This window comes from Salmo salar, chromosome ssa04 (assembly GCF_905237065.1).
Source record: "Salmo salar chromosome ssa04, Ssal_v3.1, whole genome shotgun sequence".
NCBI lineage: Eukaryota > Metazoa > Chordata > Actinopteri > Salmoniformes > Salmonidae > Salmo > Salmo salar.
Window position 1 is genome coordinate 68886096 of NC_059445.1, and position 23733 is coordinate 68909828.

A 23733-nucleotide genomic window follows, 5' to 3' on the forward strand; every position below is an offset into this window, starting at 1 on the left:
TTACGTATTTTCATTTTCTGCTGTAAGTAGGTTATAACACATCAAGGAAGACAAACCATACTTCTCTGCTACTTGAAGAGTTAATGGACGAGATTGTTTTTTTCATAGCCCGGTGCCCCGGGTGAGTGGAGATTACATTTCATGTACAATAGAATGGACTGAACAATACAAACTCTGCCCACCCAAGGCACCGGGGGCCACGTAAAACGAGCTCTCCCATTGTCATCGCTCCTTTAATTCTGTGACGTCAGACACGGGAATCACATGTCTACACACTTCGGAATATAGATTTTGTTGAGGCGTTTTGCCTAAGCTTGGAAAACATTAGCGAAGGACCGCCTTCCAACTATTATGGACACATTCTGTTAACATATTTCCATGTGACACGGTAGAGAAGTGCATAGAGTATTTATAGGAACCGGCTTTTATAACGCTATCAGCGGACTCGAGCAAGTATGGAAATCGATGGGAATTCATTGTTTGTGGAGATTCACTCACATCATCATGAAGTAGGAATAGCAAAGCGACTTAAACTTTTTTGATCAGTGCTCGGAGTGTTTTTATTCTTTATCTTTTAAATTAATAAATTTGAAATAAATAAAAGAAAAATCGGTGTTTTTAATCAAAGACAATTGGAAAAAAATTCAAGCGAGACCCTGTGAGAAAAGAAGCTGTCCCATGTAACGAAACGTAATGGTTTAAGTTTGTTTTTAGCTAGTTTTAGATATTTTTTTTGTAGTCCTAGTTTTTGTACAAATACTATATCATCAATTGGGTGTATATAAGGCGCCCGATATAACTTTTGAAGCCATGTCCGAGAGAGAATTGTAAGCGGTTTTAACAAGTTTTACGAAGTTGTTTAGGCTACTACACTAAAGATGAGGTCTTTGGCTCCCGGCATTAGACTGATCACGTCCTTCTCAAGAGACAGCTGGTAAGTTGACACTGTCTTTGATATTGTGACATCCTTTATGTAAACAAAACTAAATGCATTGCATTTTACAGTATGTACTTTGATGATGGGGGAGGGGAAACGGCGGTTTTGTCCTTAATCAGCTAGATATCAGTGATTGGCGAGAGATTTGGTGTCATTCTATCTATGCATTACTGACATACTGACATTCTAGAATGTTAGGAATTAGTCAACCGTCTAGATTTGATTTGAGTGTTTCATTAGGTATAGTTAAACCCCATATTCAAATGGATTTGCAAAAAGAAGCATTGACAATCATAGAATGTTACATGCAATCATCCTAGGTGAAGGCTCTTGGATTTGGTAGGCTGTTGGATTTCTGTAACTATTCTGCAATCAACAAAACGTTCTGCATTATTCCTGTCACTGATCCAGTATGCTCAAAGGGTTAAAGGTCACAGCAGGCTTTGTCTCAGGCACTACACTTCCTCCTGAATGGCTGAGTCTGAAATGGCACCCAATTCCCTATGTAGTGTACCACTTTTGACCACAGCACATGGTCAAAAGTAGGACACTAATATGGTGTAATTGGAGACGTAGTCTATGTGTTGTGTGTAATTAGCCTGGGGATGAAGAGGTTACACCAGGTTTTAAATGAGGTGTTAACTGAATCTAACTCGTGGTAAAACCTGCCTTTCCACTCCAGGAAAAGTCAACAGTCAGTACAGAGCATGCACCTTGAGTGGGTTGTAGCTAGCTGCCTTCCTGTGCAGTGTGCACCTAGTGTCATGAGGCAGCCAGGTCCCTGTACTGCTCCCAGCACTGAAGAACTATTCTGAATACCCTGTTTTGTTTCCATGTCAGGTTCCCACAAAAAAAAGCTTATGTGTACTGTCTACTGTACAGACAAGTCCATGTGAACGATGGTTTTGTGTTCTCCTCAGAACCCTCTCCAGGATGGTAGTTTGAAGCCTGCCTCTTGGTCTCTTTCCCCTCTCCCTCCCTTCTGGTCCTATGATGCTAACATCCCTGGAGACTTCTAGTCTAGACCATGTGAAAGAGACTGTCCTAAAAACTGTAGAGGGTGTGCTTTGACTTACAAACAGGACGAAGTTCATGGCATGATATTTGCTTTGGATAACATTAGAATGAGCTCTTCTTCTACTCTCTCTGTCCAGGTACCGAGGTTTCACCCTCTTCCTCACCTTCCTCTTCTATACCAGCTACCATCTCTCCCGGAAACCCATCAGCATCGTTAAGGTGATACACTGACTCCACAAACCTGTATTAAACGTTATTGAAATGTATGGCCACACTGTTCAGCTTTTTATTGTAACATCTCTAGGTGTTCTAGGCCACAAAGTCCCTAGAACACTCGAGCCACACTACAATAGTTAACACTATATACTGAACAAAAATATAAAAGCAACATGTAAAGTGTTGGTATCATGTTTCATGACCTGAAATAAAAGATCCCAGAAATGTTCCATAAACACAAAGTTTATTTCTGTTGTGCACAAATTTGTTTACATCCCTGTTAGTGAGCATTTCTCCTTTGCCAAGATAATCAATCCACCTGACAGGTTTGGCATATCAAGAAGCTGATTAAACAGCATGATCATTACACAGGTGCATCTTGTGCTCGGGTCAATAAAAGGCCACTCTAAAATGTGCAGTTTTGCCACACAACACAATGACACAGATGTCTCAAGTTTTGAGGGAGCATGCAATTGGCATGCTGACTGTATGAATGTCCACCAGAGCTGTTGCTAGGGAATTTAATGTTAATTTCTCTACCATAAGCCGCCTCCAACGTCGTTTTAAAGAATTTGTCAGTACGTCTAACCGGCCTCACAACCGCAGACCACGTTTAACCATGCCAGTCCAGGACTGCTGCATCCGGCTTCTTTACCTGTGGGATCGTGAGACCGGACAGCTGATGAAACTGAGAAGTATTTCTGTCTGTAATAAAGCCCTTTTGTGGGGAAAAGCTCATTCTGATTGGCTGGGCCTTGCGCCCATTGGGTGGGCCAGTCTCCCAAGTATGTGTGTTAACTCACTACAAGCAGTTGACCAGATGATGTTGTGCGGTTTGACAGTGGGATATTTGGAGAGCGCGTGCCCCTGCCAAGTCATGTGAAATCCATGGATTAGGGTCTAATTAATTTATTTCAATTTACTGATTTCCTTATATGAACTGTAACTCAGTCAAATATTTGAAATTGTTGTGTTTATGTTCAGTATAGTTGGTGAGAAAGTGATTTCATAGTTGTTTTTCTTTCGAGACGTTTAGTTCTTTGCCATCTTTATGCAGGTTGTCTTAAAGGCTGAGTGTTTTGTGTCCATGTGTGTAATCTCTGCTTATTGCTCCATGCATGTACAGAGTCAGCTGCACAGAAATTGTTCCACCCTCATTCGACCTCCAAACCTCAATGGAACTGACAATGAAACCTGGTGTGACTGGGCGCCCTTTGGTGAGTCCTCTGCTTGACTCGAGTTCTTTGTTCATTTTAAGAAGAAATAGAAATTCTTCCAAAGTTTTCCGAGTGCTTACAAAACTAATATCTAGAAAGCACAACATATCAGTAGAATGGGACAGCAGATTTCATTTGGATATTTTCGGTGTCCTCTTGTTCTGTCCAGACCAGGACAACTACCAGACACTGTTTGGAGCTGTGGACAACTCCTTCCTGGTTGCTTATGCCATTGGCATGTTTTTCAGGTAGGCAGAATGATGTATGTGATTGTGTTTTGTATATGTGTGTTAACTCACTACAAGCAGTTGACCAGATGATGTTGTGCGGTTTGACAGTGGGATATTTGGAGAGCGCGTGCCCCTGCGCTACTACTTGACCATCGGTATGCTTCTCAGTGGTCTCTTCACGTGTCTGTTTGGCCTGGGCTTCTACTTGAACATCCACTCAATATGGTACTACGCCTTCGTCCAGGTACGGGTTAAATCTCCTCCAAAACCATTCAGTCACTTGCTCACACTCTGCAGCATAGTTACCAATTTTTGTATTTATTATATATACCTTTTTTTGCCATACACTACAATCCCTACCCTGACTGGAGTAAACTAACGGGTAACAATACTTCTACTGCTACTTACAGCCAGAGGTGTGGATTCGAGTCACATGACTTGGACTCGAGTCAGATTCGAGTCACAAATATGATGACTTGCAACTCGTCTTTGACTTTAACACCAATGACTCGTGACTTGACTTGGATTTGAGCCTTATGACTCGACCTGACTTGATACCCTCCCCAAGTCCAAATATAAAAAATGATGCTATTAAAAAAAGTGTGCAGCGCATCAACTCTTCATTTAACGGATTACAGTTTGAATCGGACAGCAGCCAATAAAATTGTGCCAGCTGAGAAAAAGTTGTGTGTGGCAGTGCAGTCGGCGGGTGAATTCAGATGGAGCCCTTGGAAAAATGATACCCAAAATTATTATTTTCCGATATAAAGATGACGCTGTATCAACAAAAAAACGGATTGCAACTTATAAAACATGCGGGAATAAAATTACAGACGGAGGCGCAACAATTTACAACTTTTTTGAACATTTGAAGCTGCACAAAGAACAGTAAGTCGTGGCTAATATAACCGACAGCTATATATATTTTATTACTTTACTAGTGTATCATGTAGACTAATGTAACGTTAAATCAATGAGCCTCCTCACAGTCAGTCAGTGCGAGAACGTGATCATTGCACCCAAGATTGAGCAACAACTGGCTAGCCATTTCTTAATGCACAAGTCCAGGTAGCCCCTCTCTGTTTCAGTATCATATGACAGCGATAGTGTGAGGGAGGCTGAGAGAGGGTTTCAATGCCAGTACTTTTCTCAAGGCTGTTTGTGAGAATGTAATGTAGGAAACCAGCCCACCCCCTTTATTTATATTTGTATCTCTTTCTTTCTCTCTTTCTCGTTGGGATACAAAAAGTATCTCTATCTCCCTCTCTTTTTCTCTCATTGGGTCGGGTGTAGAGACATATTTCATGTTGAAATAACAGAGAATTTGAAGACCTCAATCTCCCTCTTACTTTCGTAGGCAATGAATGGACTGGTGCAGACGACGGGCTGGCCTGCAGTGGTGGCCTGCGTTGGGAACTGGTTCGGAAAAGGGAAGTGAGTGAGACACATCCTTACTGTAGACTGGTTCAGCAATGCTGACTACGCAGTATCAGTACCCTCTCTTCCATCTCGTGCAGGGTTTTTATCTGTTGCTCACGGTCAGTCACATGATGTGAATGTAAAAACAACTGTCCGATCAGCGCCTTTGGTTGAGCAGGTTTGATTGTAATGAGATTTTGGACATTCAAAATAGGAACAATTTACAGGCGTCCAGTCCCTAATTCAGCATTTGAATGCCAAAAGCTGTCCTCAGTATTTAGTACTCACTGTTCAACGTCAGGATGTACAATGTTTCTCAAGGTAAATCCACCTCTCATTTCCATCCTATGTGTCTGTCCCTCTCCCTCCAGACGAGGGTTCATCATGGGCGTCTGGAACTCCCACACCTCGGTAGGCAACATCCTGGGCTCGCTCATCGCTGGCGTCTTCGTATCCTCGGCCTGGGGCATGTCCTTCATCGTGCCTGGCATCATCATCGCCTCCACTGGCGTTCTCTGTTTCTTCTTCCTGGTGGAGAGTGAGTCTGACCTCTTGGCCTGTATTCTTAAAGCGTCTCAGAGTAGGATTGCTGATCTAGAAGTTTTGCCTTTTAGATTATAATGAATGGACAGAGGGGACCTGATCCTAGATCAGAGTTCCTACTTTGAGACGCTTTATGGATATGCCCAGACCTTGTTCAAAACATGCCAATAGTGCTGACTGTAATCCATTACAACCTATTGAAGCTTGATAGATCATAGTCAAAATGTTCATTGCCACTATAAAGTTATTATGGAGGATACATTTTTATTAAGTTAGTTTGAAAAAGGATCATGTTGCATTTATCAGAGTTTTCACTGCAGGCATTTCATCTTAAACCTAGACTGTTAACATTAAGACAAAATGTAAAATGAGAGTTGGCTTGTCCCAAGACTGTATTTTGACATGAAAATGTATTTGTGAGCAAAACTTTTTTTCTGTCACAGAACCAGAAGATGTCGGTTGCAGCCCTCCGCAACACCATGTAAGTACAACCAAAGAACACATTAAGTAATTGGTGCCCTTAGTAGTACAGAGAAAAGCTGCCTTGCTAAAGGCCACAAGGGCAGTAGGTGTAGGTTGCACCTGAGATATGATGCCTGGCCTGCTTCACTAACCTCTAGGCTACCAGCTATGCCCAGTTTTTGACCTTATTTTTGGTTTGTGATGACCACCGTTTTGTCATTACATAATTTTCCTTCGTAAGAGTTGATATTATAGAGTAATAAAAGAAATGTCAGACAGATCTACTCAACCTTAAAACAGTCAATAGTTGCAGTCCTGGTTAGAACCATGCTAATTGCAGTGTATGGACAGGAGGACAATGAGAAGGAGCCTCTCTTACAGAACTCATCCAGTAATGAGATCTTCAGCAGTCCTGGCCAGTCCAACTCTATCTCTTCTGAGCCGGCAGAGGAGCACACCAAGGCCATCAGCTTCTGTGGGGCCCTCAGGATACCTGTGAGTGGGGATCACAATCTACTTTAATTACAAGCCGTTTCAGTTGCTGAATCTCATCAAATGTTACACAAGTATTCCTCTGGCAAAACAGACACAGACAATCAACATAATAATGGGTTGTATTTTATGTCACTGCACCTAAGCCTTGAATTCCTGTTTCACCTCTGTTGTGACTCATTGTTGGTAATTACTCTCCAAACCCACATGAATGCAGTTGACTGTTGTTATGACAGTGGCTATGACAGTGTAATATGTGTTATCTTACAGGGCGTGATGGAGTTCTCTCTCTGTCTGCTGTTCGCTAAGCTCGTTAGCTACACCTTCCTCTACTGGCTTCCTCTCTACATTGCTAACGTTGGTACGTACTCAGTTTAGTTCCTATTTGTTTACTGTTGTCATTTCACCTGAGGGTTCAAATGCTAACAATGTTTATGAGCTGATAATGATTTGCTTTGCATTGTGAGATGCGCTGTCAATTAATTTTGCCTACTGTGTCACTTAAAATTCCCAATGTTTATTTCCTCAGCCCATTTTGACCCCAAGGAAGCTGGGGACATGTCAACACTATTTGATGTAGGAGGAATTGTTGGTAAGCCTTAACAGTTTTTTGGCGGACCTTATGTGGCATTATCTAACCATTTTTTATAGCCCAAAAGTCTGTAAGATCATATGAGGAACCAGGAAACTCTTCTCTGATTACCTGGATGTTTTGTATGCACTGTAGTTATAAGTGGTTTCTGCAGTCATAACAAGTAATGTCTGCAGTCATAACAAAACAGGCATAACAAGTAATGTCTGCAGTCATAACAAAACAGGCATAACAAGTAATGTCTGCAGTCATAACAAAACAGGCATAACAAGTAATGTCTGCAGTCATAACAAAACAGGCATAACAAGTAATGTCTGCAGTCATAACAAAACAGGCAAAACAAGTAATGTCTGCAGTCATAACAAAACAGGCAAAGCAAGTGATTTCTGCAGTCATAACAAAACAGGCATAGCAAGTGATTTCTGCAGTCATAACAATACAGTGCCTTGGAAAAGTATTCATACCCTTTGGATTTCTTCCGTTTATTGTGTTACAAAGTGGGATACAAATGGATTTAGTTGCATTTTTTTGTCAACAATCTACTCAAAATACTCTGTCAAAGTGGAACAATTCTAACATTATTCTAACAGAAAAATTTGACTCACTATGTGTGAAATATTAGGGGTTAACATGATTTTGGAATGACTAACCCTTCCTCTGTCCCCCATACATACAGTTGAAGTCGGAAGTTTACATACACTTAGGTTGGAGTCATTAAAACTCGTTTTTCAACCACTCCACAAATTTCTTGTTAACAAACTATAGTTTTGGCAAGCCGGTTAGGAAATCTACTTTGTGCATGACACAAGTAATATTTCCAACAATTGTTTACAGACAGATTATTTCACTTATAATTCCTTTTTCAATTCCAGTGGGACAGAAGTTTACATACACTAAGTTGACTGTGCATTTAAACAGCTTGGAAAAATCCAGAAAATGATGTCATGGCTTTAGAAGCTTCTGATAGGCTAATTGACATAATTTCTGTCAATTGGAGGTGTACCTGTGGATGTATTTCAAGGCCTACCTTCAAAATCAGTGCCTCTTTGCTTGACATCATGGGAAAATCAAATCAGCCAAGACCTCAGAAAACAAATTGTAGACCTCCACAAGTCTGGTTCATCCTTGGGAGCAATTTCCAAACGCCTGAAGGTACCACGTTCATCTGTACAAACAATAGTACGCAAGTATGAACGCCATGGGACCACGCAGCTGTCATACCGCTCAGGAAGGAGACGCATTCTCTCTCCTAGAGATGAGTGTACTTTGGTGCGAAAAGTGCAAATCAATCCCAGAACAACAGCAAAGGACCTTGTGAAGATGCTGGAGGAAACAGGTACAAAAGTATCTATATCCACAGTAAAAGGAGTCCTATATCGACATAACCTGAAAGGCCACTCGGCAAGGAAGAAGCCACTGCTCTAAAACTGCCAAGAAAAAGCCAGACTACGGTTTGCAAGTGCACATGGGGACAAAAATGTAACTTTTTGGAGAAATGTCCTCTGTTCTGATGAAACAAAAATGTAACTTTTTGGCCATAATGACTGTCGTTATGTTTGGAGGAAAAGGGGGGAGGCTTGCAAGCCGAAGAACGCCATCCCAACCGTGAAGCACGGGGGTGGCAGCATCATTTTGAGGGGGTGCTTTGCTGCAGGAGGGACTGGTGCACTTCACAAAATAGATGGCATCATGAGAAGGAAAATTCTGTGGATATATTGAAGCAACATCTCAAGACATCAGTCAGGAAGTTAAAGCTTGATGGCAAATGGGTCTTCCAAATGGAAAATGAGCCCAAACATACTTCCAAAGTTGTGGCAAAATGGCTTAAGGACAACAAAGTCAAGGTATTGGCGTGGCCATCACAAAGCCCTGACTTCTATAGACAATTTGTGGGCAGAACTGAAAAAATGTGTGAGAGCAAGGAGGCCTACAAACCTGACTCAGTTACACCAGCCCTGTCAGGAGGAATGGGCCAAAATTCACCCAACTTATTGTGGGTATGTAAACTTCTGACCCACTGGGAATGTGATGAAAGAAATTAAAGCTGAAATAAATAATTCTCTCTAATATTATTCTGACATTTCACATTCTTCAAATAAAGTGGTGATCCTAACTGACCTAAAACAGGGCATTCTTACATGGATTAAATGTCAGGAATTGTGAAAAACTGAGTTTAAAAGAATTTGGCTAAGGTGTATGTAAACTTCCGACTTCAACTGTACTACGTATGTAAGGTCCCTCAGTCAAGTATTGAATTTCAAGCACAGATTCAAAAACAAAGACCAGGGAGCTTTTCGAATGCCTCATGAAAAAGGGCAGTGATTGGTAGATGGGTAACAATATGGTCAAGTTAATAAATATGCTGTGGATTATGTATTAAACTACCCAGACACATCAAAGTTACAGTGGTCCTTCTGAACTGAGCTGCAGGACAGGAATGAAACTGCTCAGGGATATTACCATGAGGTCATTGGGGATGTTAAGAGCTAGAGTTCAATGGCTGTGATGAGAGAACTGAGGATGGATCAGCAACATTGTATTGACTCAACAATAATGACCTAAAAAGGAAAATACAAATTACAGAATAAAAAAATTACAAAACAATCTTCTATGCAACAAGGAACTAAATTAATAGTGCTAAAAAACACAAAGGAATACACCTTTTAGCCTAATTCAAAGCCTTATGTTTGGGGAAAATCCAACACATCACTGAGTAACTGCCTCCTTATTGTCAAGCATGGTGGTGGCTGCATCATGGTATAGGTACGCTTGACATCGGCAAATGCCGGGTAATTTTTCAGGATAAAAAGAAACGGGATAGAGCTAAGCACAGGCAAAATCCTAGAGGAGAACCTGGTTAGTCTGCTTTCCAACACACTGGGAGAGGAATTCCCCTTTCAGCAGGACAATAACTTACCACACAAGGCCAAATCTACACTGGAGTTGCTTACCAAGAAGACCGTGAATGTTCCTGAAAATCTATGGAAAGTCTTAAAAATGTCTCTCTAGCCATGATCCCCAACATCTTGTCAGAGCTTGGATATTGCACAATCCAGGGGTAAAGCTATGAGCTTTACACACAAGAAGACGCATAGCTGTAATCGCAGACAAAGGTGTTTTTTTTAAACATACATACATGCATACATACATACATGCATACATACATGCATACATACATGCATACATACATACATGCATGCATACATACATACATACATACATACATACATACATACATACATACATACATACATACATACATACATACTTTTTTCCCTCACTGTATGTATGTATGTATTTGATCCCCTGCTGATTTTGTACGTTTGCCCACTGACAAAGAAATGATCAGTCTATAATTTTAATGGTAGGTTTATTTGAACAGTGAGAGACAGAATAACAACAAAAAAATCCAGAAAAACGCATGTCAAAAATGTTATAAATTGATTTGCATTTTAATGAGGGAAATAAGTATTTGACCCCCTCTCAATCAGAAAGATTTCTGGCTCCCAGGTGTCTTTTATACAGGTAACAAGCTGAGATTAGGAGCACACTCTTAAAGGGAGTGCACCTAATCTCAGCTTGTTACCTGTATAAAAGACACCTGTCCACAGAAGTAATCAATCAATCAGATTCCAAACTCTCCACCATGGCCAAGACCAAAGAGCTCTCCAAGGATGTCAGGGACAAGATTGTAGACCTACACAAGGCTGGAATGGGCTACAAGACCATCGCCAAGCAGCTTGGTGAGAAGGTGACAACAGTTGGTGCGATGATTCGCAAATGGAAGAAACACAATAGAACTGCCAATCTCCCTCGGCCTGGTGCTCCATGCAAGATCTCACCTCGTGGAGTTGCAATGATCATGAGAACGGTGAGGAATCAGCCCCGAACTACACGGGAGGATCTTGTCAATGATCTCAAGGCAGCTGGGACCATAGTCACCAAGAAAACAACTGGTAACACACTACGTCGTGAAGGACTGAAATCCTGCAGCGCCCGCAAGGTCCCCCTGCTCAAGAAAGCACATATACATGCCCGTCTGAAGTTTGCCAATGAACATCTGAATGATTCAGAGGACAACTGGGTGAAAGTGTTGTGGTCAGATGAGACCAAAATGGAGCTCTTTGGCATGAACTCAACTCGCCGTGTTTGGTGGAGGAGGAATGCTGCCTATGACCCCAAGAATACCATCCCCACCGTCAAACATGGAGGTGGAAACATTATGCTTTGGGGGTGTTTTTCTGCTAAGAGGACAGGACAACTTCACCGCATCAAAGGGACGATGGACGGGGCCATGTACCGTCAAATCTTGGGTGAGAACCTCCTTCCCTCAGCCAGGGCATTGAAAATGGGTCGTGGATGGGTATTCCAGCGTGACAATGTTGTTATTCTGTCTCTCACTGTTCAAATAAACCTACCATTAAAATTATTGACTGATCACTTCTTTGTCAGTGGGCAAACGTACAAAATCAGCAGGGGATCAAATACTTTTTTTCCCTCACTGTGTAGTAGTCTGCCAGAAGAGTTCTCATTAGAATTGGTCAGTTAATGTCTCCTACTGTATGGTGTCAGACCACTTTCCATAGTATTGATCATCAATGTAGCTCCCTAAATCCCATGGATGAATATTTTCAGATTATGTAGGACTGCTGTCTCCCCCTGTGTGTTAAGGGTGTGTGCTGTGTTTCTGCAGGGGGCATCGTGGCTGGACTGGTGTCGGACCAAACTGGGGGAAGAGCCTCTACCTGCTGTGTCATGTTAATCCTGGCTGCCCCTATGGTGAGTGTGCATTCACACAGAAGACATCACTGGCTTTTAACCATGTGTAACACCATGGCCATTTATAGTGTGTCTTTAGTATAGTACACTTATGACTCCTTAAATTGTAAATGTGGCATTCAAGGGAAATCTGTACATTCCAAACATTTAGAAAACCGGTGCTGGGCAAAATATACTGTAGATAAGGAAAGGCATGCACAAATGCCTGAATCACAAATGTGGACTAGACACTTTTTATATTCACTTATGAAAAGAGGCAATTCTCTATGTCAAAGTTTTGATCACACAATCACATATATGCAATGTAAATATGACTGAATGATGGACACAGAAAAAGGAATTTGGCAGTGAACGCTCACTCGCTGCCCAAGCCTGAAAAACATTTTATGTTAGTCCGTGAGCTCCTTTACAGTAATGTGTCAATCCGTTTTTCAGCATAGCTCAATGTTTTCCTTTGGGTCTGCATGTGGGTTAGTAAATCCTTCAAGAGTGACACATTTTACCCATGATCCAGTCTAAATGTTTGTTTTTTTTTCTTTCCTAGCTGTTCCTGTACAACCACATTGGACAGCATAGCCTAGTAACCACAATCGGTAAGAGTTAAGTTATTCTGTATGAAATTTGACTTTGAAGCCATGGAGCTATTTTGGTTTCAACGCCTCTTACTGAAAACTACATAAATTCTCAAATTTAACACATTGTACATTGTACTTTACTGTGTGTCGGTTGTGTGTTTGTAGCCTGTGGATTTCACATTTACGCTTTGTCATTTGGCAGACACTTATCTACGACTTGCAATCAGTGCAACCAACATAACCACAATATCACTATGAAAAGCTTCCTAAAAATAGCCTTTGTCTGCTAGCTAGCGTACTGTACATGCCTGATCCACTTGTTGCTGTTTTCCTCTGCCTTGTAGGAATGCTGTTGGTGTGCGGAGCCCTGGTGAACGGTCCCTACGCCCTCATCACCACCGCTGTTTCTGCTGACCTGGTAAGCACATCCATCCCAGACTGCACTGCTGCATGCCTTTCTCACATGAAGTCCTCAGCTCTCCCGAAGTCACACAGAGGAGATAAGCCCATCATTGCCCCCTCTCACCCCAGATTCCCCATGTTCCCTGTTAGTCCAAGATACTGTCTAATGCGTCTTTCCTCGATTTCTTGCATTCTATCTCCCTCGCCTCTTTCTCAAACCGTATTGGAGAAGAAGATCCCAAGGTCCCTCCCGTCAGACCTTCACCTTCCATGCGTTTTGAGAAGAGGCAGAGGAGAGAGAACGCAAGGAATTGAGGAGAGACACATTTGGAAAGAGTCCAAGTCTTTTATGCTGAATGTTGATTCAAAATGAGGGTTTTCCTTTCATAGGGGACGCATGAGAGCCTGAGAGGAAATTCTAGAGCGTTGTCAACGGTCACTGCAATTATTGACGGCACGGGGTCAATAGGTATGTGGGGAATTTCTAGGACACACACGGGGGATTGGTACTCTTTGATCTTGTTGTTTTTAGATTTGATGCTTGTAATGGTAGCTAGTAATGGGTTGGTGGTGCTAAGATGCCTTTGTGTGCCTGTGTCAATGCATGAAGGAAGGTTTTTATTTTAGGTCGCCTATGTTTTGAGAGATTAACTTCAATGCTCAGTCATTGTAGTGTTATGTGACAATTACAAATTGTATACAGTTTATGTACAAGGTCCATACAAAACTATTTTCCATTGTAAATCATGTAGTGTTCTAAAGGCAGACTTTTTATGATTGTTGTCCCAAATCAGATTGTATATCCAGTCCTGGTTTCAGGTGCTTGGGTTCCCCTGACTCTTATTTTCTGACTGTCCTCTAGGTGCCGCCCTAGGTCCTCTGTTAGCAGGGCTGATCTCTCCGACGGGATGGAACAATGTCTTTTTCATGCTGGTCACTGCTGATATCCTCGCCTGTTTGGTTCGTTTTTAATCTTTGTTTTTATTAACATGTTTTATAAATCACTGCAATATTTTTGCCACATGTTCAAAGAAGGTGCTACACCTGTGGATTGTGTACAAAATTAATGAAACCCTTGATACCAAATGATACACTACATGGCCAAAAGTAGGTGGACACCCCTTCAAATTAGTGGATTCGTCCATTTCAGCCACGTGTATAAAATCGAGCACACAGCCATGCAATCTCCAGAGACAAACATTTGCAGTAGAATGGCTCGTACTGAAGAGCTCAGTGACTTTCAACGTGGCACCGTCATGGGATGCCACCTTTCCAACAAGTCAGTTTGTCAAATTTCTGCCCTGAAAGAGCAGAAACTGTAATTGCTGTTATTGTGAAGTGGAAATGTCTAGGAGCAACAACAGCTCAGCCACAAAGTGATAGACCACACAAGCTCACAGAACAGGACCGCCAAGTGCTGAAGCATGTAGCGTTTAAAAATCGTCTATCCTCGGTTGCAACACTTCTACCGAATTCCAAACTGCCTCTGGAAGCAACGTCAGCACAATAACTGTTCATTGGGAGCTTCATGAGATGGGTTTCCATGACCGAGCAGCCTCACACAAGCCTAAGATCACCATGTGTAATGCCAAGCATAGTCTGGAGTGGGGTAAAGCTCGCTGCCATTGGTCGCTGGAGCAGTGGAAACACGTTCTCTAGAGTGATGAATCAAGTTTCACCATCTGGCAGTCCGACGGACGAATTTGGGTTTGACAGATGCCAGGAGAACGCTAACTGCCCGAATGCATAGTGCCAACTGTAAAGTTTGATGGAGGAATAATATCTGGGACTGTTTTTAAATGATGTTACATGTATATTTTTTATATATATTTATGTGTAAAAACACATATTTTAGTAAGCTGTGTTGAGTGTGCTGTCTCCCTGTTTTCCAGCTGCTGTCCAGGCTGGTGTATAAGGAGGTGAGGGGCTGGTGTGGACACAGCCCCAGACATAGAGGGTAAGCTGCTCACAACTACACCGCTGGGAATCATATAACCAATCAGGAAACCCAAAGCTGGTTTCCATTTCTTATGATAAAGAGGCTGCTAAGTGCAATAAGTCATGTTAGTTATAAAGTCATACCCATTTTATCCAAGAAATGAACAAATACTTGCTACTTCACTTAAAAGGGGCAAAATGCAATTGAACTTGAGTGTGGACTAAAATGACTATTCCTTTAAATAAAGGTCAAAGCCACAAATAGAGCTACTCCACAGGGAGTAGCATTAGCCTTTCCCTAGAGGTTAAGGGTGCTCATTATTCTACTCCAAAGTGGCCTCCAGGCTGCTGATTAATTAGCTAGCTTTAAGGGAAAAATCGCAATTGCACCTCAGGCTATTTTTAAAAATCAGAAGTTGTCATTCACGATTAACCTGGGACCTTGATTGCGTCTTGAGAGTTCTATATTTCCACCAGGTTCCCATAGGATTTGAGATGTGATTGTCTTTGAATGGATGACTAGAGTTGGTGTTATTAGACACTGGATCAAATTTTATATATAGAAATGTCCTTGTTTTCCATGGAAATATAGTCAAGACGTTGACATCGTTATAAATAATGATTTTTAATTGAAATAATAATTCTGTCCTTCAAACTTTGCTTTCGTCAAGGAAAGCATTGTAGTTGTCAATTTATTGAGGTAATCTGAAGAGATTTCACCCCATGCTTCCTGAAGCATCCCCCACAAGTTGGATTGGCTTGATGAGCACTTCTTACGTACCCTACGGTCAAGCTGCTCCTACAACAGCTCAATAGGGTTGAGATCCGGTGACTGTGCTGGCCACTTCATTATAGATAGAATACCAGCTGACTGCTTCTTCCCTAAATATTTCTTGCATAGTTTGGAGCTGTTCTTTGTAGGAGGAAATTGGCTCAATTTAAGCGCTGTCCACAGGGTATGGCATGGCGTTGAACAATTGAGTGATACCCTTCCTTCTTCAAGATCCCTTCTACCCTGTACAAATTTCCCACTTTACCACCACCAAAGCACCCCCAGACCATCACATTGCCTCCACCATGCTTGACAGATGGTGTCAAGCACTCTTCCAGCATCTCACGAATGTTTTTCTTTGTGATCCGAACACCTCAAACTTAGATTCGTCTGTCCATAACTTTTTTTCCAATCTTCCTCTGTCCAGTGTCTGTGTTCTTTTGCCCATCTAGTCTTTCATTTTTATTGGCCAGTCTGAGATATGGCTTTTTCTTTGCAACTCTGCCAGGCAGGCCAGCATCCCGGAGTTGCCTCTTCACTGTTGACATTGAGACTGGGGTTTTACAGGTACTATTTAATGAAGCTGCCAGTTGAGGACTTGTGAGGTGTCTGTTTCTCAAACTAGACTCTATAATGTACTTGTCCTCTTGCTCAGTCGTGCACCGGGGCCTCCCACTCTTTTTATTTTGGTTAGAGACAGTTTGCGCTGTTCTGTGCGTTGTACGAGAGCGTTGTACGAGATCTTCAGTTTCTTGGCAATTTCTCGCATGGAATAGACAATTTCTCAGAACAAGAATAGACTGATGAGTTTCAGAAGAAAGTCTTTGTTTCTGGCCATTTTGAGCCTGTAATCAAACCCACAAATGCTTATTCTCCCGATACTCAACTAGTCTAAAGAAGGCCAGTTTTATTGCTCCTTTAATCAGCACAAAAATGTTCAGCTGTGCTAACATAATTGCAAAGTGTTTTCTAATGATCAATTAGCCTTAAAATGATTAACTTGGATTAGCTAACACAACGTGCCATTGGAACACAGGAGTGATGGTTGCTGATAATGGGCCTCTGTACGCCTATGTAGATATTCCATAAAAAACATCTGCTGTTTCCAGCTACAATAGTCATTATTTACAACATTAACAATGTCTACACTGTATTTCTGATCAATTTTATGTTATTTTAATGGACAAAAAAAATGCTTTTCAACAACAGGGACATTTCTAAGTGATCCCAAACGTGTGTGTGTGTGTGTGTGTGTGTGTGTGTGTGTGTGTGTGTAAACTCAGCAAAAAAAAAGTCCTCTCACTGTCAACTGCGTTTATTTTCAGCAAACTTATCATGTGTAAATATTTGTATGAACATGACAAGATTCAACAACTGAGACATAAACTGAACAAGTTCCACAGACATGTGACTAACATAAATGGAATAATGTGTCCCTGAACAAAGGGGGGGGTCAAAATCAAAAGTAACAGTCAGTATCTGGTATGGCCACCAGCTGCATTAAGTACTGCAGTGCATCTCCTCCTCATGAACTGCACCAGATTTGCCAGTTCTTGCTGTGAGATGTTACTCCACTCTTCCACCAAGGCACCTGCAAGTTCCTGGACATTTCTGGGGGGAATTGGCCCACGCTCTCACCCTCCGATCCAACAGGTCCCAGACGTGCTCAATGGGATTGAGTTCCGGGCTCTTCGCTGGCCATGGCAGAACACTGACATTCCTGTCTTGCAGGAAATCACGCACAGAATGAGCAGTATGGCTGGTGGCATTGTCATGCTGGAGGGTCATGTCAGGATGAGCCTGCAGGAAGGGTACCAAATGAGGGAGGAGGATGTCTTCCCTGTAACGCACAGTGTTGAGATTGCCTGCAATGACAACAAGCTCAGTCAGATGATGCTGTGACACACCGCCCCAGACCATGACGGACCCTCCACCTCCAAATCGATCTCGCTCCAGAGCACAGGCCTCAGTGTAACGCTCATTCCTTCGACGATAAACGCGAATCCGGCCATCACCCCTGGTGAGAAAAAACCGCGACTCGTCAGTGAAGGGCACTTTTTGCCTGTCCTGTCTGGTTCAGCGACGGTGGGTGTGTGCCCATAGGCGACGCTGTTGCCGGTGATGTCTGGTGAGGACCTGCCTTACAACAGGACTAAAAGCCCTCAGTCCAGCCTCTCTCAGCCTATTGCGGACAGTCTAAGCACTGATGGAGGGATTGTGCATTCCTGGTGTAACTCGGGCAGTTGTTGTTGCCATCCTGTACCTGTCCCACAGGTGTGATGTTCGGATGTACCGATCCTGTGCAGGTGTTACACGTGGTCTGCCGCTGCGAGGACAATCGGCTGTCCAGCCTGTCTCCCTGTAGCGCTGTCTTAGGCGTGTCACAGTACAGACATTGCAATTTATTGCCCTGGCAAAAGCTGCAGTCCTCATTCCACCTTGCAGCATGCCTAAGGCACGTTCACGCAGATGAGCAGGGACCCTGAGCATCTTTTTCTTTTGGTGTTTTTCAGAGTCAGTAGAAAGGCCTCTTTTGTGTCCTAGGTTTTTATAACTGTGACCTTAATTGCCTAACATCTGTAAGCTGTTAGTGTCTTAACGACCGTTCCACAGGTGAATGTTCATTCATGGTTCATTGAACATTGAACATGCATGGGAAACAGTATTTTAAACCCTTTACAATGAAGATCTGTGAAGTTATTTGGATTTTTATGAATTATCTTTGAAAGACAGGGTCCTGAAAAAGGGATTTTTATTTTTTTTGGTGTGTGTGTGTGTGTGTGTGTGTGTGTGTGTGTGTGTAGTTTGAAATGTATTTTATTCATCACATGCTTGGTAAACAACAGGTGTAGACTAACAGTGACACGCTTACATATAGGCCTTTCTCAACAATGCAGAGAAAAAGAAATTGGAGAAATAATAGAAATTTAAATAAACCTAATAATAAATACAAAATGAGTAATGAAACACTAGGAGCCAGTGCCGAGTCGATGTGCAGGGGTACGAAGTAATTGAGGTAGATTTTGTATGTGCATATAGATAGGGGTGAAGTGACATAATAAACTGTATCAGCAGCGTATGTGATGAGTAAAAGAAGTTGGTGCAAAAAGGCTCAATGTAGATAGTCCGGGAAGCTATTGCATTAAAACCTAAGGATTCCACCCTTTTTTCAATTTTCGCCTAAAATGACATACCTAAATCCTACTGCCTGTAGCTCAGGACGTGAAGCAAGGATATGCATATTCTTGATACCATTTGAAAGGAAACACTTTGAAGTTTGTGGAAATTAATATAGGAGAATATAACGCATTAGATCTGGTAAAGATAATACAAATAATTGTATTTTTTTTTTTATTTTATTAAAAAGTTGTACCATCTTTGAAATGCAAGAGAAAGGCCATAATATATTATTCCAGCCCAGTTGCAATTTAGATTTAGCAATGTATGTGCAAAGTTTTAGACCGATCCAATGAACCATTGCATATCTGTTCAAAATGTTGTATCAAGACTGCCGAAATGTGCCTAATTGGTTTATTAATACGTTTAGGTTCATAATTGTGCACTGTCCTCAAACAACAGCATGGTAGTCTTTCAATGTAATAGCTACTGTAAATTGGACAGTACAGTTAGATTAACAAGAATGTAAGCTTTCTGCCCATATCAGATATGTCTGTCCTTGGAAATGTTCACATTAGCCTATGTTAGCTTAACACCGATCCTGTAGAGGTTTTAAGTACCTGACTATGTTTTCAAAGGGTCAAAAAGACACACAGCTTCCTCAAAAAGACACACAGCTTCAATTTCTCAGGCACCAATTTTGCTAGGGCTGTCCGGGAGTGGTCTGAGTGGTGAGGGGAACACTGAATACTAGCTAATGGAATTTAGAATGCACTTCCTTATTGTTTTATTAACTAATTTACCACCTGGTGAGGTCACCAGGTAGGCCAAAACTCCATCACACCAAAACAGGCTGACATTTCAGGCAGTGTTTTTGAACAGCTCTTACACTAAATAAATAAAAAGAACACAGAAAACTAGTTTTTGGCTGTTCCAAACTGACCCTCACATCCTGTGAAATAATGCTGCTTTCAAATAAAGCAAGACTCCATCCCCAACAACAATTGTGCACCTCATGGCTCTATGCTGCCCCACATTTATTCCACCCCCCAAACTAACTCGATAGCATTAGCCTCTCTCCAGCAAAATTGTGAATAGGCTAGGTACCATTGTTGACTTGTTAATTTTATCAATCAATCAAATGTATTTATAAAGCCCTTCTTACATCAACTGATGTCACAAAGTGCTGTACAGAAACACACAGGACACCGGATAAGGCAGGAGAAATGCTCCAGATATAACAGACTGACCCTAGCCCCCCGACACAAACTATTGCAGCATAAATACTGGAGGCTGAGACGGGAGGGGTCGGGAGACACTGTGGCCCCGTCCGACGATACTCCCGGACAGGGCCAAACAAGCAGGATATAACCCCACTCACTTTGCCAAAGCACAGCCCCCACACCACTAGAGGGATATCTCCAACTACCAACTTACCATCCTGAGACAAGGCCGAGTATAGCCCTTGAAAATCTCCCCCATGGCACAACTCAAAGGGGGGCGCCAACCCGGACAGGAAGATCACGTCAGTGACTCAACCCACTCAAGTGACACACCCCTCTTAGGGATGGCATGGAAGAGCACCAGTAAGCCAGTGACTCAGCCCCTTTAATAGGGTTAGAGGCAGAGAATCCCAGTGGAGAGAGGGTAACAGGCCAGGCAAAGACAGCAAGGGTTGTTCATTGCTCCAGTGCCTTCCTGTTCACCTTCACACTCCTGGGCCAGACTACACTCAATCATAGGACCTACTGAAGAGATGAGTCTTCAATAAAGACTTGAAGGTTGAGACAGAGTCTGCGTCTCTCACATGGGTAGGCAGACCATTCCATAAAAATTTAGCTCTATAGGAGAAAGCCCTGCCTCCAGCTGTTTGCTTAGAACTTCTAGGGACAGTAAGGAGGCCTGCGTCTTGTGACTGTAGCGTACGTGTAGGTATGTACGGCAGGACCAAATCGGAAAGATGGGTAGGAACAAGCCCATGTAATGCTTTGTAGGTTAGCAGTAAAACCTTGAAATCAGCCCTTGCCTTAACAGGAAGCCAGTGTAGAGAGGCTAGAACTGGAGTAATATGATAAAAAATGTTGGTTCTCGTCAAGATTCTAGCAGCTGTGTTTAGCACTAACTGAAGTTTATTTATTGCTTTATTCAGGTAGCCAGATATACTCAGTTGAAGATTCTGTGGTTCCTTCACCGCCAGTCCTCAAATATGAAATGACATCGAATTAATCAGATCCAATGATCTGGTGCCTATGTTAATGACCGGAATAGGTTTGCATTCGGTCCATTCTGAAATAGGCTAATCTAACCTTGTGTTGGCAGGTTCAAAGAAATCTGAGTGGCTGCCTGGGACAAGAGACCGTATCACACCTGCGAGGAAGGGCGCAGGAAAAATGACCCAGTAATAATCCCTGAGGCACACCATGATTCATACGGTACTGGTCCTTTCATCCTTCAGCCTTAATGGATCCAGACCTCATCACCAGCGGATGAAAGGAGCTGAAAAAGGAGGAAGGGGCCATTGATATTCTGGGACCATCTGACAGAGAGAACATGTCCTTTCCTCAAGTGACCGCAAAGCTCTTTCTCTTTTAAACCCAAAAAATACACTTTAAAACATTTTTTTTTATAGACTGTCTCTCTTATAGCCCCTCTCGGTGCTGTGTGCATCTTTCATGTTTTATCATTCTAATTCTGTGCACGCTGTGCCTTTCCCCAATCTCCCCTCCAGTTGACATCACATACCAGTATTGGGCAAGTTGAATTCGGGGGAGCTCGTTTTGCACAGCCGGGGGATGCCAAACTACATAAGCAGTAAAGGAGGATGCAAATGGTTGTTGAAATGTTTATTGATCAATGATTAGAAGTTAGTTTGTATCCACCATGTGCACTTCGTTGTTTTGTTTTTGTCTCCACCCCTCCTAGCCGGCCTCGTCGTCAATTTTGAGCAGGGTGTGTGATGATACTGATGGTTTGTCAGGACTAATAGTTTTTACGGTTGTGGCTAGATAGCGTTCCCAAACTTCTTTGGCCCACAACCCCTTTAGATTTTTTTTTTAACACCATCGTCATTGATGTTCTCCCCCCCAGTTTGATTTAGTTAGCACCAAGTCTTTTGCTCTCTGTTCTAATGAGTCCTGCGTGGCTTGTGGGCATTGTAGAGGAAAACATAGGTGTTCCTGAGAGTCTTATCTTTCAGTGATTGGGTCATAATATTTTGTAGCTTAAACCATTCAAAAGATAGAGCCACATTTGTAGGAAGAAAACAGAAACCGCTCTGTTTACTACAACTAAAACTTGCAGCCTCTATGAACTAAGCAGGATTTCAGACTTCTCTTGCGACCCCCCCCATTGGGAAACGGTGGGCTAGATGGAGTTCAGCTACAGAGAGAAGTTTCTGTACATAGCAGGTTAGGAGAATTCATTTAACAGCTTAGGAGAATGAAGTTAAGGTTAGGAAAAGGGTTGGGCTTAGCTAAAATGCAACGGTTGTCAAAAACGGTTGTCCTCGACGTGACATGTAGATGGAGCTGTACTCCATCTAGTCACAATCGTTAGAACCATCTATCTCGACAAACCATCAGTATCATAACAGGGGCTTTTGACTTTTGCCGTCGGGCTCCTAAATTGCAAGTTGAGCGCCAACTCCTCCCACGCGACCAACAGCCAGGGGACTGGGCCATGCAAAACGAGCTCACCCAATGTTTTCACGTGTGACTGATTGTAAATGTATCCCTTTCAGTGGCACGCTACCTACTCTCCTATATATTTATTTTGCAGAGAAGCTAAAATGTAATTTGGCTCTATACTCCAGCATTTTGGATTTGAAATGAAATGAGCAGACAATACATAATGTCACCTTGTTATTTTGGGGTGTTTTCTGTTTAACTATTTAGAAATGAAAGCATTTTATGTATCTAGTCCCCCTGTTTTTGAAGGTGTCAAGTTTTTAGACAAATTCACTTAGTGTATTACATTTATTCAAGTTTAGTATTTGGTCCCATATTCCTAGCACACAATGGCTACATCAAGCTTGTGACTACAAATATTTTGGATGCATTTGCTGTTTGTTTAGGTTGTGTTTCAGATTATTCTGTCCCCAATAGGATTGTAATGGTAAATAATGTATTTTGTCATTTTGGGGTCACTTTTATTTTATGTTTCTGAACACTTTTACATTAATGTGGATGCTTCCATGATTACAGATAATCATGCTTGACTTGTGAATAATGATGAGTGAGAAAGTTAAGGCATAAATATTATACCCTAACTTCTCCTGTTATTGATCATGCTGAGAGGTTAGAATGTTTTAGGGGCATGATCTTTGTGCGTCTAACTTTCTCGCTCATCCTTATTCACCCTTAAATGACAGGTGACATTCTGTCTTGTAGGTTCATATAAAACATTTAATATCAAATCCAAGATGCTGGAGTATAGAGCTGAATTTAAAAGTTTTAGCTCCACTGGCCTAGTAAATACCTAGGGGACCAGTGTCCACAAATGGTTCTTTTTTTTCAATGAATTGGTGTTTCATTCTTTGTAGATATTTATTTTTTGTTGACATTTTAGTAATTTAGAAGACACTCTTATCCAGAGTGACTTACAGTAGTGAGTACATACATTTTCATACTTTTTTTGTACTGGTCCCCCATGGGAATCAAACCAACAACCCTGGCATTGCAAGCACCATCCTCTACCAACTGAGCATCCTCGCCAGTGGCCCATGTTAAGGTGATAATTGTACTTCAGGGACCCTCTGTTGCTTTGTTGTAGTCAGAGGCGTTGTTAGAGGGGGAGTAGTCTTTTTTTAATATAATTGAGGAGGGATGCAGATAGTTGTAGTGCCCCAAATAAAGTCAGATGTTATGCCATGCATAAGCTATGCAGAGGGCAGGCTGTATTATGTTACATGACTAATATTCCAAGTACATTTAGAAAAAATGTAAATGATGAAGTGTAGTGTATGTACATCAGATGTCTGATTTAAGCTGAATAAATCTGAGCATGACCAACTATTTAATTTCCACA

General features: G+C 42.0%; 1 protein-coding gene across 2 annotated transcripts; it reads left to right on the plus strand.

Annotated features, from left to right (window-relative positions):
• Positions 1-240: 240 nt before the first annotated feature.
• On the plus strand, positions 241-23720 carry LOC106603738 (glucose-6-phosphate exchanger SLC37A2). 2 transcript variants are annotated; one of them, XM_014197781.2, is made up of 18 exons: positions 241-934; positions 2092-2173; positions 3297-3387; positions 3557-3635; positions 3726-3861; positions 4975-5051; positions 5408-5574; positions 6023-6060; positions 6393-6536; positions 6804-6894; positions 7063-7125; positions 11819-11904; positions 12449-12497; positions 12824-12897; positions 13272-13350; positions 13744-13841; positions 14774-14838; positions 21028-23720. In XM_014197781.2, exons 1-18 carry the CDS (start codon positions 879-881, stop codon positions 21041-21043), a joined length of 1491 nt encoding a protein of 496 aa, XP_014053256.1. In that variant the 5' UTR covers positions 241-878; the 3' UTR covers positions 21044-23720. The 2 variants fall into 2 exon arrangements, with proteins under 2 accessions (XP_014053256.1, XP_014053257.1); XM_014197782.2 differs by having other exon boundaries at positions 6423-6536.
• The last annotated feature ends 13 nt before the right edge of the window (positions 23721-23733 follow it).

Excerpts from the sequence above, each read along its gene's own strand:
- LOC106603738 (XM_014197781.2), top strand. The coding sequence starts at position 879 with ATGAGGTCTTTGGCTCCCGGCATTAGACTGATCACGTCCTTCTCAAGA. Across the intron at positions 6,537-6,803 it reads GTGGGGCCCTCAGGATACCT|GGCGTGATGGAGTTCTCTCT; the intron begins GTGAGTGGGGAT and ends GTTATCTTACAG. Across the intron at positions 7,126-11,818 it reads TGATGTAGGAGGAATTGTTG|GGGGCATCGTGGCTGGACTG; the intron begins GTAAGCCTTAAC and ends GTGTTTCTGCAG.